General features: G+C 52.6%; 3 protein-coding genes across 3 annotated transcripts; 1 reads left to right on the forward strand and 2 right to left on the reverse strand.

Moving 5' to 3' along the window:
* The first annotated feature begins 930 nt into the window (after positions 1-930).
* Positions 931-2,707, forward strand: BO66DRAFT_68608 (putative APSES transcription factor Xbp1). The gene is made up of 5 exons (XM_025653496.1): positions 931-1,402; positions 1,457-1,575; positions 1,630-1,714; positions 1,774-2,056; positions 2,138-2,707. Exons 1-5 carry the CDS (start codon positions 1,072-1,074, stop codon positions 2,598-2,600), a joined length of 1,281 nt encoding a protein of 426 aa, XP_025508700.1. The 5' UTR covers positions 931-1,071; the 3' UTR covers positions 2,601-2,707.
* A 3,295-nt stretch (positions 2,708-6,002) lies between these two features.
* Positions 6,003-7,730, reverse strand: BO66DRAFT_311646 (MFS transporter; the record flags this gene model as incomplete). Its single annotated transcript, XM_025643332.1, has 2 exons — positions 6,003-6,464; positions 6,588-7,730. The coding sequence occupies 2 exons, from the start codon at positions 7,728-7,730 to the stop codon at positions 6,003-6,005; spliced, it is 1,605 nt and encodes a 534-aa protein (XP_025508701.1).
* A 561-nt stretch (positions 7,731-8,291) lies between these two features.
* BO66DRAFT_339664 (DNA topoisomerase 2) lies at positions 8,292-14,020 on the reverse strand. The gene is made up of 3 exons (XM_025644380.1): positions 13,721-14,020; positions 13,321-13,656; positions 8,292-13,261 (listed from the first exon to the last, which is right to left on the reverse strand). Exons 1-3 carry the CDS (start codon positions 13,787-13,789, stop codon positions 8,531-8,533), a joined length of 5,136 nt encoding a protein of 1,711 aa, XP_025508702.1. The 5' UTR covers positions 13,790-14,020; the 3' UTR covers positions 8,292-8,530.
* Positions 14,021-15,242: the final 1,222 nt, after the last annotated feature.

Consider the following 15,242-nt stretch of genomic DNA (forward strand, 5'->3'; position numbering starts at 1 on the left):
CCTTTACGTCACAACTCTCATCCATGATTTATTCATCCATACCCTGATTCAGCCACCACAAATAACTCCCTTCTTTGACTTTCACCTGTTTTTGGTGACCGGCGAATTGGCGACCCCCACCACAAGCAGCCCTCATGGCTTGCCGGAAAGACATGTCCGCCAGCATACGAGCAAAAATCAATTGTGTCTCGTCTCACAAGAGCTGGGTGTTCTATCACCTTCCAGACGACTTCGTAGCTCGGAGCTCGATACTTGCGGCTCAGACGCGTTTAGCCATGTTTCAACCAGCCTTGTTACACACTGTTGATTCAAGGAAGAAATGGCTACGGCATCGTCATACTTGTCCCAGCCAATGCTGCCGGCCGGGTGTCACCCTTCGAAGGGAAAGCTTTGCTGAAGGCTGGCTTGCTACTAGCACCACAATCGATGGCTGAAGGGTTACATGCAGCCAGAAAAAGGAACAAGGATTTTAATGGAATTGGTGGCCTGAAGCTTGTTGCTGAGTGTCGGGCGGCGCCGGTCATGACGAGGTCCAGTCGCGGGTGAGACACTGGTGTCGACCTATGCTTGTCTCGCTTTCCATTGCTTCTGGGCACCAGACCTGGCCCGGAAATGACTGCTCGAGACCGTTTGAAGTCGTCACAATATGCCCGCTCCCGCGGCCACTCACCGCAAACCCAAGTCGAGTCTCTCTGATACTCCAATCCTCAGCCAGCCAATGGGATTGGAAAAGAACAGCATCCCAATCTAGCCAACCGTTGATTATTGTTGAAAGAAAAGTTCATTGAGTTTGGTGCATGTTTCTGGCTGAAACGGTTGTCGGTGAACTGTGTGCACAACCAATGGCGTTTATTCCAGCCATATTCCTCAACGAACGCATCAAGTCAATGGAACAAAGTCAGCTTGATATCCATTCCCTTCGCGCTGTTGAAGGAAGTGCCATTTCTGCTCTTCTGCTCTGTGGGATTCTCCGGCTTAAAATCTCCCACAAAGTCCCCTAGACTGCAATCTTTCCTTCCTCCATCCTCTTTCATTTCCAATTCCCACTTCAAGCCCCTCTTGAACATCTTCATGCTGCCCATAAGTGCTTTGCTTAACCCTGAGCCTGAGCCAAGTCGGACACCTTCCTCCAGTATGGCACCACTCAACCAAGCCAGCACCGTGGAGACCGTCGTCCCCAAGACAGCCTCAGCCCAGTGCAAGATGATCAGCGACGCTCCTGAATTGAGATCAGGGCCCCCCCGGGGCCCGATCAACTACCCCCCTTGCGAGTACCATGACGCGGAGCTCTCCGAGATCTACGAAAAGCATGATATCCGCTTTACCTCCCGTACGCGCCACATTCCGTACAACCCCGCGAGGAGTGACTTCTACGAGCGAACGGGACGGAAAGAAATTGATAGTAAGTTGAGCTCTTTTAGTGTAGCCCCATGAGTAAGATGCTGACTATGGACAGTCTTCGGGTATGAGTTCAAGGTCCCTGGCGAGGACCAGACGATTCTCATCATATGGGACTACACCACTGGGCTCGTTCGCACGACGGGCATTTTCAAGTGCTACAAGCCCTGGGGCAAGGTACAAACACCCTCTTCCTATTCTTGTCTACATGCTAACCTTGAGATGGGATAGACTCTTCCGGCGAAAGTGCTCAACAAGAACCTTGGCCTCAAGAAGGTCTGCCACAAGCTCACGGGCGGAGTGATTGAGTCACAAGGTAATGGATTGTGCTATGCTATTGGAAGACCACCGGCTAATCAATGTTGGGGATCAAAGGATACTACATGCCATTTGGATGTGCCAAAGCCATAGCCAAGAAGTTCTGCTGGCATGTGCGGTACGCCTTCACTCCGATTTTTGGGCCTGACTTCCCCGGCCAATGTCTGCCGCCGGATCATCCCGAATATCGCCAGTGGGAGATTGACCAGCATATCATTCGCGCGGCCGCGGAGGAAGCAAGGGCGCAGCGCTGCGCCGCACTTGCCTACGCCCGGCCCTATCCCAGTCCCAGTCCAGATGATGGTGATGATGGTGATGATGGTGATGATGATGATACAAGGTACGCGAAGCACACCCTCCTCTAATTTCTTCGAGTCTAGCATTCCTTTCCAGTTGTCATACTCACTTAGATGTTACATAGTTTGGCCGGATACATCTCATCGAACGATGATGACAACTGCCCGCCGACTACTGCTAGCAATGGCTGGACACCGATCAATACCCCGCGAATGCAGTTGACTCCTCCGCCCTCTCCATCAAGCCAGGATCATTCATCTCCTCAAGGGACCAGCGGTTGGGTTTCTATTTCCCCCACAGCCCTAGCAGAGGCATTGTCCGACGCCCCCGATGCCATGGATGAAGATCCCGATGACACCGAGGTGGAAATGGCCGACAACGCTGGTGATGACCAGCGAGTTACGCTCCCACTGACAGGCGAGTACACGGAGGCAGAAGTCGAGGCTGCGTATATCATGGTGGGAATGAGCAAAGGAGGCCCAATCGACGATAACTATCCCAAAGTCTGTCCGAGATGCCGCGCGGTTATCTATATGCAGGAGCTCAGGGAAGCCACCGCTCGTCGGGATGGCTGGCAGGAGAACTGAAATGACCGCTACTGCCGCATGGTCTGGTCTGCCTTGATGACTCTCTCTTCCATGTTTGTTTGCATGTTTTCTTTGTTTTGATTGCATGGCGAGGGCGTTGGACTTGGGCAATTTATCAGAATGTTGTATTGCTTTCCTTTGCTGGGTTCTCTTGCTCTGGGAGTTTTGCTCATTTTGGTTTATTTTTTTTTCTTCGGCGGGCTTTGCTTTTTTTCTATTTGGAAAATGGAAACGCCACAAAAAAAGGGGGGGGGGAAGCCACTTGGGAGGAACATAATGAGGGGCAATGGCCAACCAGGGCGATAAATAGATTTCCTATTAGGTAGTTAGTTAAATTTCCGCGCGTGATCAGAGGAGACAATAAAGAGGGGGTGAGAAAAGACATTCCAAGTCCAAGTAAGCTTACTCAAAAAGTAGGATCGATTAGATTCTAGTGTGACATTACACGACAGGCTGGCTTACATGGGGAGATAAGCTAAGTCTTTCCCTCGGGATGGACTCTCAATCAGTCAGGTCAGATATCAAGTTCCGCCTCCCCTAGGGTGTCTATCTAGTTGTATGAGATGCCAGAGAACGCCTACCTTCTTTACTGTTCGCCTCTAAGTCAGGCTTCTCAGAATTATGGTGGACTGCTACTTCCCCAAGTTTGAGCACGCAATCGCAACAGACAACAGGAGGCTTATGTTACTAAAGAGTGTGGATGCATGCATGCATGCGTCCCAAGAATCCCATCCCAGCTGATTCCCCTTGCGGCACTGACCGTTTGGGCCTTTCTACTGCCGCACTCCCACCATTGCAGATTCAGTAAAAGCGTAGGCAGTAAACGAATCGGGAATGGTCCGTCCCTCCAGACCGATCCTGAACCCTGTGGTCTACGACAGCGCGCTAGAGTCCCAGTTTAAGCATAATCAGGCATGCCGTTCTGCCCCTCCCCCCTCCCCCCCTCCATGAAGCAGAAGGCACAAGGCACAAGGCAAAAGACGAAAGACAAGCACTGCACCCAGGTATCTGGACCTGCCCCCATCCCCTTGCAGCTACCCCTCCACCCTTCACCCTCCACACAAGTACTGTACCTTACCCACTATGTAGAGTGCATCCCACCGTGGACTACACCTAGCAATGACCTCTCCCTGCGCTTCAGCATCCAGCATCCAGCATCCACAATCCATCCCCACGACTCGAAGCCCTTCCCCCCCCACCAAACCCACCAAACCCACCAAACGAAACCCGCGAATTCTTTCATCCCCATTCCCACGGATGACCAGGCACCTAGGTACGATGACGAAATGCCACTGCGGGCATCATCTGCCGCGTCCCGACCTCCTTCGACTCCCAGACCACCTGATTGGATAAGAGTAGCACGAATGCCGGAAACTGCCTCGCAGACGTCCCGGCCAATCCGAGGCCGTCAGCTTGTTCTGTCCAGCAGAAGTCCCCCACCTTAGTCCATCATGTCCACACCCATGCCCTGCATCCACGAAAGCTCGGCCTGGCGTGTCGGTTCCAAAGGAGGTCGATGGTCTATCGTCATCGGGAATCGGGATCGAGGGTTATGCCTTGGGCGCCCGGAGATATCCACTGCATCCTGCTGTTTTAGCCATTTGCTGCTAGTGTGAGGGTTAGCTCGCTGGGATTGGGCTTTTGTCAGCGTTGACCTGATCTTGATCTTGACCTTGTGGGCTGTTGGACTGTTTGGAGGTGGAGGGGGGTGGGATGGAATGTACGTAGTCTGTTGCTTCCGGATAATAATGAGTTTATTTTAAGGTTAAATAGCTGTACCTAGGTGGGTAGGGGTCGTTTTCGGATGAGTGGCGGCATGGCTTACTGGATTGTGGTTTAGGTGGGTGACTTATCTGATAGTACTAGGCCTGAGTGGGTTAATGGTGGTGGTGGTGGTGGTGGTGGTGGTGGTGGTGCAGTCGCTTTATCTGATAGTCACGTACTGTACTGTTCCATTGCATGCAGTTGAGGACACACTGCTCTTGATTGGGTTTAGCTGTTGGGAGGGGTGAGTCCAGTTGAATTTTGGGTCATCCTTTTGGGGGAAATTGAAAACAAAAAAAAAAACAAAAAAAACAGGAACAGACAGTGAAGAAAAAGGAGAAAAGACAAGAAAAGGAAGACATAGTGCTTCCATTTGGATTTGTTGAAATTGTTGAATTATCGAAGAGGAATAATACCCATCTGCCCCCTCCCCTCCAATATCCACCTATTTTACTCACCGGCATGGACGAGAGAGCTAAAAGTGAGGTCAAGGTAGGTTCAGGTTGAGTCTTGCACACACACTAGCGGTCCCCCTCCATCATGCATTCATCCCCTCCACTGTCTTCCGCTGTAGCTGAGCCCCATTTGGCCCCTTGTGCACACCACACCAGTATATGCTATATGCTATATGCTATATGCTATATGTTCTGCCTGCAGTGCTGATGTAGTACCAGACTCCCCGAGACGCAAACCTGACTGGCTGACTGGCTGACCGACCGACCGACCGCCAACCCCATCCACTAACCTTCAAGCTTGGACTTGTACATCGACCATGCCAAGATCCACCGGAATCCTCTCCCTCCACCCCGGGCGTCCTTCCCTTCCCGAACCCAGGCTCCCCAACCCACTATAAAAGCCCCCCATTGGTACGTAGCTCCGCTGTCTACAGCAGTAAGTCCAACACCTGTAGAGCAACTGATTTTGCCACCCTGTCTACGGTCGAACAAGCTTGTCTCGGTCCAACTCGGATTTGGCCAAACCTAGATTTTGGTAACTTGCGCGGATGATCGTCCCTTCTGGGCTTGTGTTTGTTTGTTGTCGGATGAGGTTGACAGAAATAGGACAGAACTTGAAATTTAGTTGCCTTGTGACGCTGCGGGGTTGGTCGTCCTTTGGGGGGGGTTGTTTTTGGTCTGTTGGGATTTGGGGGGGGGGATTAGTGCTTCGTGCTGTTCATGTGCTTAGAAATTAGTTGGTTCTCGCTGGTCCCTTCGACTTTCTTAAGAAGTCAGACCTAACATCTTACCATGTCCATGATCACTGTATTCGATCTGTCTATATTCGAATCCCTTCTAATTACATTATGCCATCTATCCAGATGTGTACTGTACCGATCTATCAATCTAAGTATCTAACCGATATATCACTTTCGATGTATCCTCCAAAGTCAAACCACCTCTGCCCCAAAAGGACCGCGCAGCGAACGAGCCAGGCGCAGGCGACAAGAAGCGGCGCGAAGGACCTCATGCCTCCAGAGGCATGGAAAAGGCCCAGGAAGAAGCAAACGCAGATCGAGGACCGCCCCTCAGCCAACCATACCCGACCAAACCCACCAATCCCCAACCATCCACGCCCCCAGATTACTGCACCAATGCAGCTTCTCCTCTCAACAAAACCTCCACACCCTTTTAATGTAACCTAAACCGCAAACCGACTCCACCCACGGATCTTGACCCCCCACCGGTAAAACCCATACGGCACGGGGACCATCAGCGCACTGATCGCCCCCAGGATCGTCAGCGTCCAATGCACCCCCATGTTCTGGTAGAACGGCACGCCCACCACCGTCATCCCGCCGGCGGCGCAGTAGCGCGAGACGGTCATGAAGCCCAGCGCCGACGCGGCGTAGATGTCGTACGCGTCGATGACGTACATGTACGACGAGATGAAGACCGTGATGGTGCCGAAGCCGAACACGGCCGAGGCCACGATCGGCGACCACACCGACACGCTGGAGTACGAGGTCCACCCCATCCAGAACAGGCTGACGGGAATGAACGGGCTGCCAATCATGGCGAACCAGAGCCGGTTCTCGGGGCGCGGGGCGTGGTGGTGGTGAGGCTTTTCATCAGGGATGGGTTGGGGCTGTTGCTGTTGCTGCTGCTCGTGCGGGTTGTTCGGGTTGGGGTCGATGGGTTCGTCGTTGTCAGATGATGAGGATGACGAAGGCGCAAGAGCGGCTTGTTTGAACTCTCGCTTCGTCCAGCGGTAGATCAGTGGCACAAATAAACCCGCGAGGCAGATCCCCACGTACATCGCGACCCAGACGATGTTGGTGAGGCCCTGTGAGAGGCCGTGGATGTCGGAGAAGATGTAGGTGTAGCCGTCGAAGAAGGTGAACAGCACGATGTAGATCACGGTCATGTAGAGGGAAATCAACAGAATGATGGGCTCGTGGATGGTGAGACTGAATTGTCGGATGCATGCGTTGCTGATTCTGGACAGGAGCGCGGTCTTCTGGAGATCCATGGAGGACTTGTAGCGCGGATCGCCCGTGAGGTTCCGGAGATGACGCGCCTTCCATTTGAGTAGCATGGGGCCATACGTTTCCGGCTGCAACAGAAGGATTAATGCAAAGATGAACCCGGAGAGAATCAGGATGATCCAGTTGGTCCACCGCCAGGAGAGCGTGCCCTCGCCCATGTACGAGGCAACCACCGGACCGAGCACAGGCCCGCCAAACGACAAGATCGCATAGAGAGGGAAGGTGAGTGTCTTTTCCAACGGATTCCACAGATCAGCGATGGTCCCTCCGGCGCAAGTCAACGGAGGACAGCCGAACACGCCAGCCAGAAACCGAAACACGATCTGCGCCCCGATATTCGGCGCCAACCCAGAGGCCATGATGAAAATCATGAACAGGGTGAGAGACCCCGTGTACACGGCATTGCGGCCAACGACCTCGGACAGAGGACCAGACACCATGGAGCCAGCGGCGAACCCAAGCAGGTACATGCCCGTTGCCAGAGAGGCAACGACATCACTGACATGGAACGCAGCGGCGTTTTGAGGCATGACCCCTGACTCAATTGACGACGCACATCCCACAGCGAACGCCAGCGCAGTCACGAGCAGGGTCGCCGAGATCCGCGCGGCGAGGCTGTAGTTGCGTGGATTGATGGGGTCATGGTCGTGTTCCCATTCGACGAGGAGAATGGAGGAGGTGGTTCCATCGTCGTCGACAATCTCCTTCAGCTGCACGCCAGGCAATTGACTGTACGGTGGGTGCCGCTGGGTGTCGTTGCTCGTGACATCGCCGCCGGTTAAATCATCGGTCTTTTCTGCTCGGGAAAAGCCCGGATACTCTTCTTCGAGCTGCCTGCGCACGGCGTGGCCGATGCGTCGATATTGAAGATAGGCCTGCATGAGAGAGTCAGTGAAACAGACGCAACTGTTGCGGGTGGGATAGAAGCACCAAAAAGCGGAATGGCCAGACGGATTGGAAAGAGAGAGGGAGTGACAAACCTTGACGACATGGACACAGTTAAAGGCAACAATGCTGATTAATGGGAAAGTGAGAGCAAAAGGTGGCTCGAGACCGGATGAACGCCGACCTCACATCCTTCCGACCCACCAGATCCACTTCTTCGATGGCCAGAGAAGGGAACTAAGTCCTAACTCCTTGGACTATCCGGGAGGGGCAGTATAGTCCGCCTGTTAGAAGTGAGGGATTTGGGAGGATTTGGGAATTTGAGACGATCCGCGGGTCACCGGAAGGCGAAGAAACAAGACGATGACGCCTGAGGCCACACTAGCTCAGTGGGTCTGCCGGAGATCGGCCTGAAGTCCGGTCGGTCGGCGCCTGAACTTACTCGGACGAGAAGAGAATTCGAGAACTCCTTCAGGTTCGTGCTTGCAGTGAGTGCAGTGGCAGCCTTAAGGTCCCACTACGTAGTGCTTGGAATATTGGCACTTGGCAATTTGCAAGTCTGCTTTCATTGCTTCCAACTCAAGATTTCCCCCCATCATAAACAAAAACGCCCGCAGGACATCTCTCCCTTTGCAATTTATGAACATATCCTATTAATAGACAAAGAATATAGATCCTGCAATGAAGAAAAGAAGGAAAGAAACACAATGAACAAATGACGGGGCCAGGGCTTCCCATGGACGCTCAGCATCGAAAGATCCCTTCTAAATTTCCATCAATTCCATCACTCACCCACTCACTCGCTGTCTTCAAAGTCATCTCCCGAGTCATTGCCCCCTCCACCAATATCATCGCTATCATCATCATCGTCAATCACATAGGTCTTCTTCTTCGTGGTGGCCGTGCGTCGCGAAGGCCGACTGACGGGAGCCGCCGGCGAATCCAAAATGTCATTGGCCATGGCATCGATGTCATCGTCGGACAGATCATCCGCCAGCTGCTTCTTCTTCGCCGTGGCGCTGGTCTTCGCCTGCTTCGAAGCATAGGCCTTCGCAGCTGGAGACAGGGTGGTCTGCTTTGTAGGTGCTGCAGCTGCAGTCTTGGTGGTGGCATCCTTCTTCGGGCGACCACGCGTCTTGGCGGCCGGTTTAGCAGCAGTTGAAGCAGCAGCCTTACCCTTGGCGGCCGGCTTCGCCTTAGTGACCGCTGGCTTCACAGGCTCATCCTCATCGCTATCATCCAACAGAGTAGCCAGTTCCTTGGACTTCACCTGAAGGGACCGCCGGGGAGAGCCCTGGAGCACCAACTTGCTGTAGTCGGTCTCGTCCGCATCGAAGTCAGGAGAGGCCTTGGATGGCTTGGTGCTGGTCTGCAGTCCCGAGCGGCTGCCAGGCCCAGACTGCTCTGAGAAGAGCTCGAGAGAATTCGACGTAGACCCGCCCGCGGTGCCACCAATTCCCTTCACCATCTTGCTCACGTCTCCCAACAAGTCATCTCCGTTGTCACTGTCCGAATCACTCAGGGCATACTTAGTTGCCTTGCGAGCCGCCCGCGCAGGTTTGGGGGAGGGCTTGGCAGCCTCAGAGGCCTGTGCTTTGGCGATTTCGAGGAAGGCATCGTCATCGAGGTCGTCATCGTCTGCAGGCTTCGACTTGGGCTTCCGTCCACGCTTGGGGGCTTCTTTGACTTCGGAGCTTTCAGGGTCCTCAGACTTCACCCTAGTAGAGGCCTTGGAAGTAGCTCGGCTCTTCTTGGGCAAGATCTCAATGTCTGAATCACCCGACACTGGTTCTTCTTTCTGGACAAGTTCGAGTTTCGACGATCCACCTCGGCTCTTCTTAGGAAGCACTTCCAGGAAATCGTCGTCGGAGTCGGCGTCGATCGGCTTCGCAGCGGGCTTGGTAGGAGACTTGCTTAGGAAATTGTGCAGTGTCCCCTTCGGTGCAGCCTTCTTCGCAGCAGCCTTCTTGGGCTTCGGCGCAGCAAAGTCTTCATCATCGGGATCCTCATCCAGGGCGGCCTTACGCTTCCGACCGACAGGTCCACGAGCAGCAGTCATCAACTTGGAGGAGGCACGACGACCCATCTGCATGACCTTGCGCTCGCGACGGGCTTCGTCATCCAGCTGGAATCGCCACTCATTGATGAAGTCATCCAGGTCCTGTCTCCAGATGTCTTCCTTGGACAGCTTAATCAAGGCGTCGACCTCCATCTCCTTGTCGCCAATTTGTTTGCGGAGCTTCTCCACGCGCTCCTGCGTCAAGGACCAGATAGCCATACCCAGCAAGTAGTCGTAGACATTGGAGAGGTTGTTGGTGTCCTCCTTTTCGTTGGCCGACTCCTCCTCCTCATCCTCGAGAGCTGGCTCAGTCTCGCCTGCCTTGACGGCTTGAGCGACCTTGGGGAACGGCTTAAAACCCTTGTCTTTCAATTCAAGAACAAGGACGGCCTTCTTCTTCTTTGAAACGACCAGATCCCCGTCAATAATCATCTGAACGAAGCGCGCCTGGTTGCTGAGCTTGTCCAAGTCTTTCTGCAGTTCTGAGAGCTGGTGTTGCTTGCGTCTCTCGTAGAACTTCAGACGGAGCGCATAGAACTCCTTAAGGATGTCATCGACTGTAGCATACTTCGTGATCCGCCCTTCGGGATCGAAAGCGACCAGGTTGGTGGTGGCGATAGTCTTTGTAAGCTTAAACTTCTCCTCCAATCCTTCGGACAATGCAGTCTTCATGTTCTTTTCGTCCAGCTGGATGACGAAATGAACCTTGGTGTGAGTATTGTAGTCTTTGTAGTCCTTGATGAAAGAGGGCGTCTTCTCAGCCTTGATGATGTCTTCAAGCTTGTCCTTGAAGTCCTGGGTCCAGGTACGGATAGGAAGCTCGGTAATCTCGACTTCCTTCTCCCCAGTCTCCTTGATGACACCACTAAACTTGAACCGATCGCCGCCAATGTCGGTAACTTCACCGGTGAAGCCTCGGAACCAAGGTTGCATAGGCTTGGTGGGTTCACCGTCCATCATTCGTTTCAGGTTGTCCACAATATCCTCTGGGTTGTAGTTGGGAATAGAAGAACTCCAACCTGTGCCGATACCATCAGCACCGTTGATGAGAATCATGGGAACAACGGGTACGTAGGTCTCCGGCTCAATCGTAGCTCCGTCATCCACGTTGTAGGTCAGAAGAGGTTCGTCCGCTTGGTGGAAGACACGACGAGCAAACGGAGAGAGTCGAGTGTAGATATAACGCGCGCTAGCACAGTCGGATCCACCCTGAAGACGACTACCGAAGTTACCGCTAGGCTCCAAGACATTCAAGTTGTTGGAACCAACGAAAGTCTGCGCTAGACCGACAATGGTCTGTTGCAGTGAAACATCACCGTGATGGTACGCGGTCATACCCGAAACGTGACCAGCAAGCTCGACAACCTTCATGTCCTTCTTCAAGTTGCGACGGAAGCAAGTGTACAAGACCTTGCGCTGACCAGGCTTAAGACCATCAACAACTGAAGGAATAGACCGGACGTTATCCGCCATACTGAACAAGATAAGCTCTTTGTTGATGAAGTCGGTGTATGTGATCTTGGACACGGAGTGGTCGAGGAACGTTCCAGGCTTGAATTGACGAAGCCATTCCTTTCGCTCATCCGCCTTCTTCTTAGAAAAGGCGAGTTCGATCAGCCCAGCCTCATTATCCTGCAGTGTGTGGAATTCCTTCAAGTGACGATCGAGATCACGGAAGTAGACCTGGGCATCTTCAGTGGTGCTGGTACCCAGACCCTTGTAGTACTTGTGCTCCCAGCCGCGTTCGTGTTTGTGCTCCTCCTTCCACACCTCATATTCTGGCATGGTGAAGAAGGACCGTTGCTTGGTGGGATTCTTGGGATCACCCTTCCACACCTTGACAATGGGAGTAATGAACTCGATCAAGAACTCAGGAATCTTCAGCAAACTGGGGAATTGGGCTTGAAGGAAGTTGATGAGCAACCCCTTGATGTGACTACCGTCGTGATCCTGATCCGTCATGATCATCAAGTGACCATAGCGAAGACCGCGGGTGTCCGTGTATTCCTTCTTGTGTTGAAGACCAATGAAGTTCTTGATGTTCTGGATTTCTGCATTCTTCGAGATCTGATCAAAAGACGCATCACGCACGTTGAGCAGCTTTCCTCGAAGCGGGAACACACCGAACAGGTCAGGGCCGACAACTGATCGTCCAGCCACGGCCAGACCTTTGGCTGATTCACCCTCAGTCAAGATCAGGGTGCAGTGATGACCGTCCTTAGTACCAGCCTTGTTGGCATCCGTCAGTTTGGGGTTGTTCATGCGGCTGCGCCGGCCACCGTCCGTCTTCTTCAACATCTGATCGGCCTTTTGCTGGGCAAAATGCAAGATGTTGTTCATCACCTCTGTCTTCAGAACCTTTTTGTAAAAGTCGTCATCGAGAACGCATTTGCTACCGAATTGGGATGTTTTGGTCGTGAGTTGTTCTTTGGTCTGAGAGGTGAACGCCGGGTTGACAATCAGGGCGTTGACGAAGATGAAGATGTGGTTGCGGATTTGGGCTGGCTTCAGCGTGGCGCCATTCTTGTTCTTCTTCTTGACAGTCTCGGCGAGCTTACTACAAATTTGATCCGCGATGTAGTTCACGTGTGTACCTCCTTGGGTAGTTGCGATGGAGTTGACAAAGGACACCTGCTGGAAGGAGCCATCAGAGACCGCAAAACCGACCTCCCATCGAGGGTCCGGGCTGCAGGTGATGATTTCATCTTTGGCTCCCGCGCCCTCCTCGCCGCGCTCCCTCCTAATAGCCTTGGTGTACATTTCCATGTACTTCTTGAAGTTCCGTACGGGAACGCGGGTACCGTTCAGCTTAACGGCCACCTTCGCTGTTCCAGCCAAGTCATAAACACGACGTTTGACAAGCGCTTCGAAATCATCGTCAATGCCCGTCATTCCGAACTTGGCGAAGTCAGGCTTGAATGTGACCTTGGTGTAGTCTTCTCCCTTCGCATCGGTGATTTTAGGCTTTCCACAATTCAACATGTTGTTAGTCCAGATCTGCTTATACCTCTTCTTTTGGCGTGAGTCCTGTGTTTCCAGTACGAACTCGGTGGAGAACACGTTACAGAGCTTAGCACCATAACCGTTTCGACCACCCGTGACCTTCTGTTGCTCGTCGTTGTAATTAGACGAGGTCAAGAGGTTACCGAAGATGAGCTGCGGAATGTACATATCCTCGGTTTTGTGCCATTCGATGGGAATACCGTTGCCGTTGTTCCACACGCTAATCTCGCCGGCTTCCCGGTTGACCGTCACGCGAATCTCATCCATGCTTTGGTCATTTTGTTTGTTGTCGGCGGCGTTGACGACAATTTCATCGAAGATCTTATAGAGACCTGGAACAAACGAGACCTCGCGGAATTCCATACCATCCGTTTCCGAGTTATAAACCCACATCATCTGTTCTGTGCGTTCAACGGATCCGACGTATGTATCCGGACGTTTGAGGATATGCTCGCGCGGATCAAGCTAGAAAACCAAATATCAGCTGCGCTGCTTCCCCTCCAGTAGACATTGTCAAGTCTTACCCTCTGGAACTTTTCGGATGCGTCCATAGCAACATCATCACCAGCAGAGTCAGCCTTTCCAAATGACTCGTTCTCAACGTCGGCAAGCGGCTTGCTACCTCCCTTCTTCGAAGCGGCCGGAGCCTTCTTGGCCTTCTTAGGAGGGGTGTGAGACATGATAGAGTCGATGTCGGAAAGGGGGTCGGCGTCGTCCATTTCATCGTCGCTGTCGGGCTTGGTCCGCTTCTTGGGTGCTGCTTTGGATGCAGACTTTGCCGTCAACTTGGTTTGGGTTAGTTTCTTGGGCGCTGCCTTTGAAGCTGCCGCTTTTTTGGGCGCCGCCTTGGCTTTGGGTTTCTGTACCGTTCACGCAACGATTAGTATTTGTCGAATGAAAGACTTGGGACAGATTGCAGCATACAGGAGCGGGTTCGGGGGCGAAGTCGGATCCATCGTCCTCGAAGACGGACTCCACCATGGAATCGTCCATTGTGGGTTGAGTACGCTCGGGGCGCGTGTAAAAGAGTGAACGAGGGGAAAGGAGGGCAAAGAGTGACAAGACAGGAGAAACGAAGATTAGTTAGTGTGAAATCTACCTCGCCGGTGGAGGCTATCTGATATACAAGAGGGGATAGTCGGGTGTTTTATGAAGATGTAACCTGTCCCCCGGCTGGTTACCTTTGTTGTCGGCCGTGTTTAGTTGTTTTGCCGTCGTTCTTTGTTGACGCGCTGTTGCGACTGAGCGGCGATTCAAAGAAACTGAACAGCGACCGGCGCGGATCAAGGTTGGTCCGCCCCGCGAGTGGCGCAGTTCTCACCCGAAAGAGTAAATCCCAAACACTCGGGCCTAAAGCGGAAGGTACGACCAAAACATGCAAGGACCATTGGCTCAGGCGCGGGGGAGGGGAAACAAACTCGTCATTGACTTTTGACCGTTGGTTATTCTTAGCACAAAGCGAGGATTCGGGAGTGGCATCATGCTTTGTATTGTTATTATCTATTGAAGAGTGCCACGCGAGATTCGATCTCTTTCTCTTCTTAAAGGTTGGTTTTCCTTGAACTACAGCTGGCAGCTCGGGGCTGCAGTGAGTCTCCCTAGACAACCACCACCCGCTACTACATACATACACATAAACAATCGTTCCAGCAGACTATCCCCTTGCTGAATTCAATCAACTCTACCTTAGTATATGCTCACTTATATGTGAGATAAGTTCTATAGTGATACCTGGAATCTGGGGATTTACATGGTTCTGGTGGATTCTTGACATGTTGATGAACAAGAACTCGTTATCTCGCGGGTACCATGCTGAGTGGCTCCCGCGGCCAAAATTTGTGTTGACCTTTGCTTCAGTCGATGTCTTGAGTCATTGCTTTTCTACGATGTGCAGTGACTTCACTTGACTAGCCATCATACAGTCCAAATTACAGCATTGCAGAGTGGACCTTGAATAGTCTATTAACAGACACAGCATTTTGTGAGTCGTGACACTAAGCTTGCTTGGTCTTGCCACCATACTCTTCTTGGTTCTGGCCCGAATCATCACCCGCAGGCCTTCTAGAATCCGTGGACGTTTCGGACCCTGACAAGAGCTCGGCAGTAACGTACTGTAACCAGCCTTAGAGCAAGGCCGCCAAGGCCAATTATACCACTCAGCTTCCAGCAATCCTCCAACCAAAGTGCGATGTTATATTCGCTCGGGCACTTGAAACGCGTCAGGCCATGTTTGAAAATTACATTCAGGGGCAGTTTCTTCCAGTCCTTTCCGTCAGCATCATGTGGAATGCACACCAACATACTAACTACATAGGTACGGAAATCCTTGGAGAATAAGTAGCCAACCTGCTGCAGTCGATGTCGCAGTCGAGTGTTTGATGTTGGATTGGGCCCTCTTATCGAATCATCGGTGTCTATGCGTCCCCTGTTCCCTCTTTCTGCCCGT

The sequence above is a fragment of the Aspergillus aculeatinus genome, assembly GCF_003184765.1.
Source record: "Aspergillus aculeatinus CBS 121060 unplaced genomic scaffold BO66scaffold_2, whole genome shotgun sequence".
Classification (NCBI taxonomy): Eukaryota; Fungi; Ascomycota; class Eurotiomycetes; order Eurotiales; family Aspergillaceae; genus Aspergillus; species Aspergillus aculeatinus.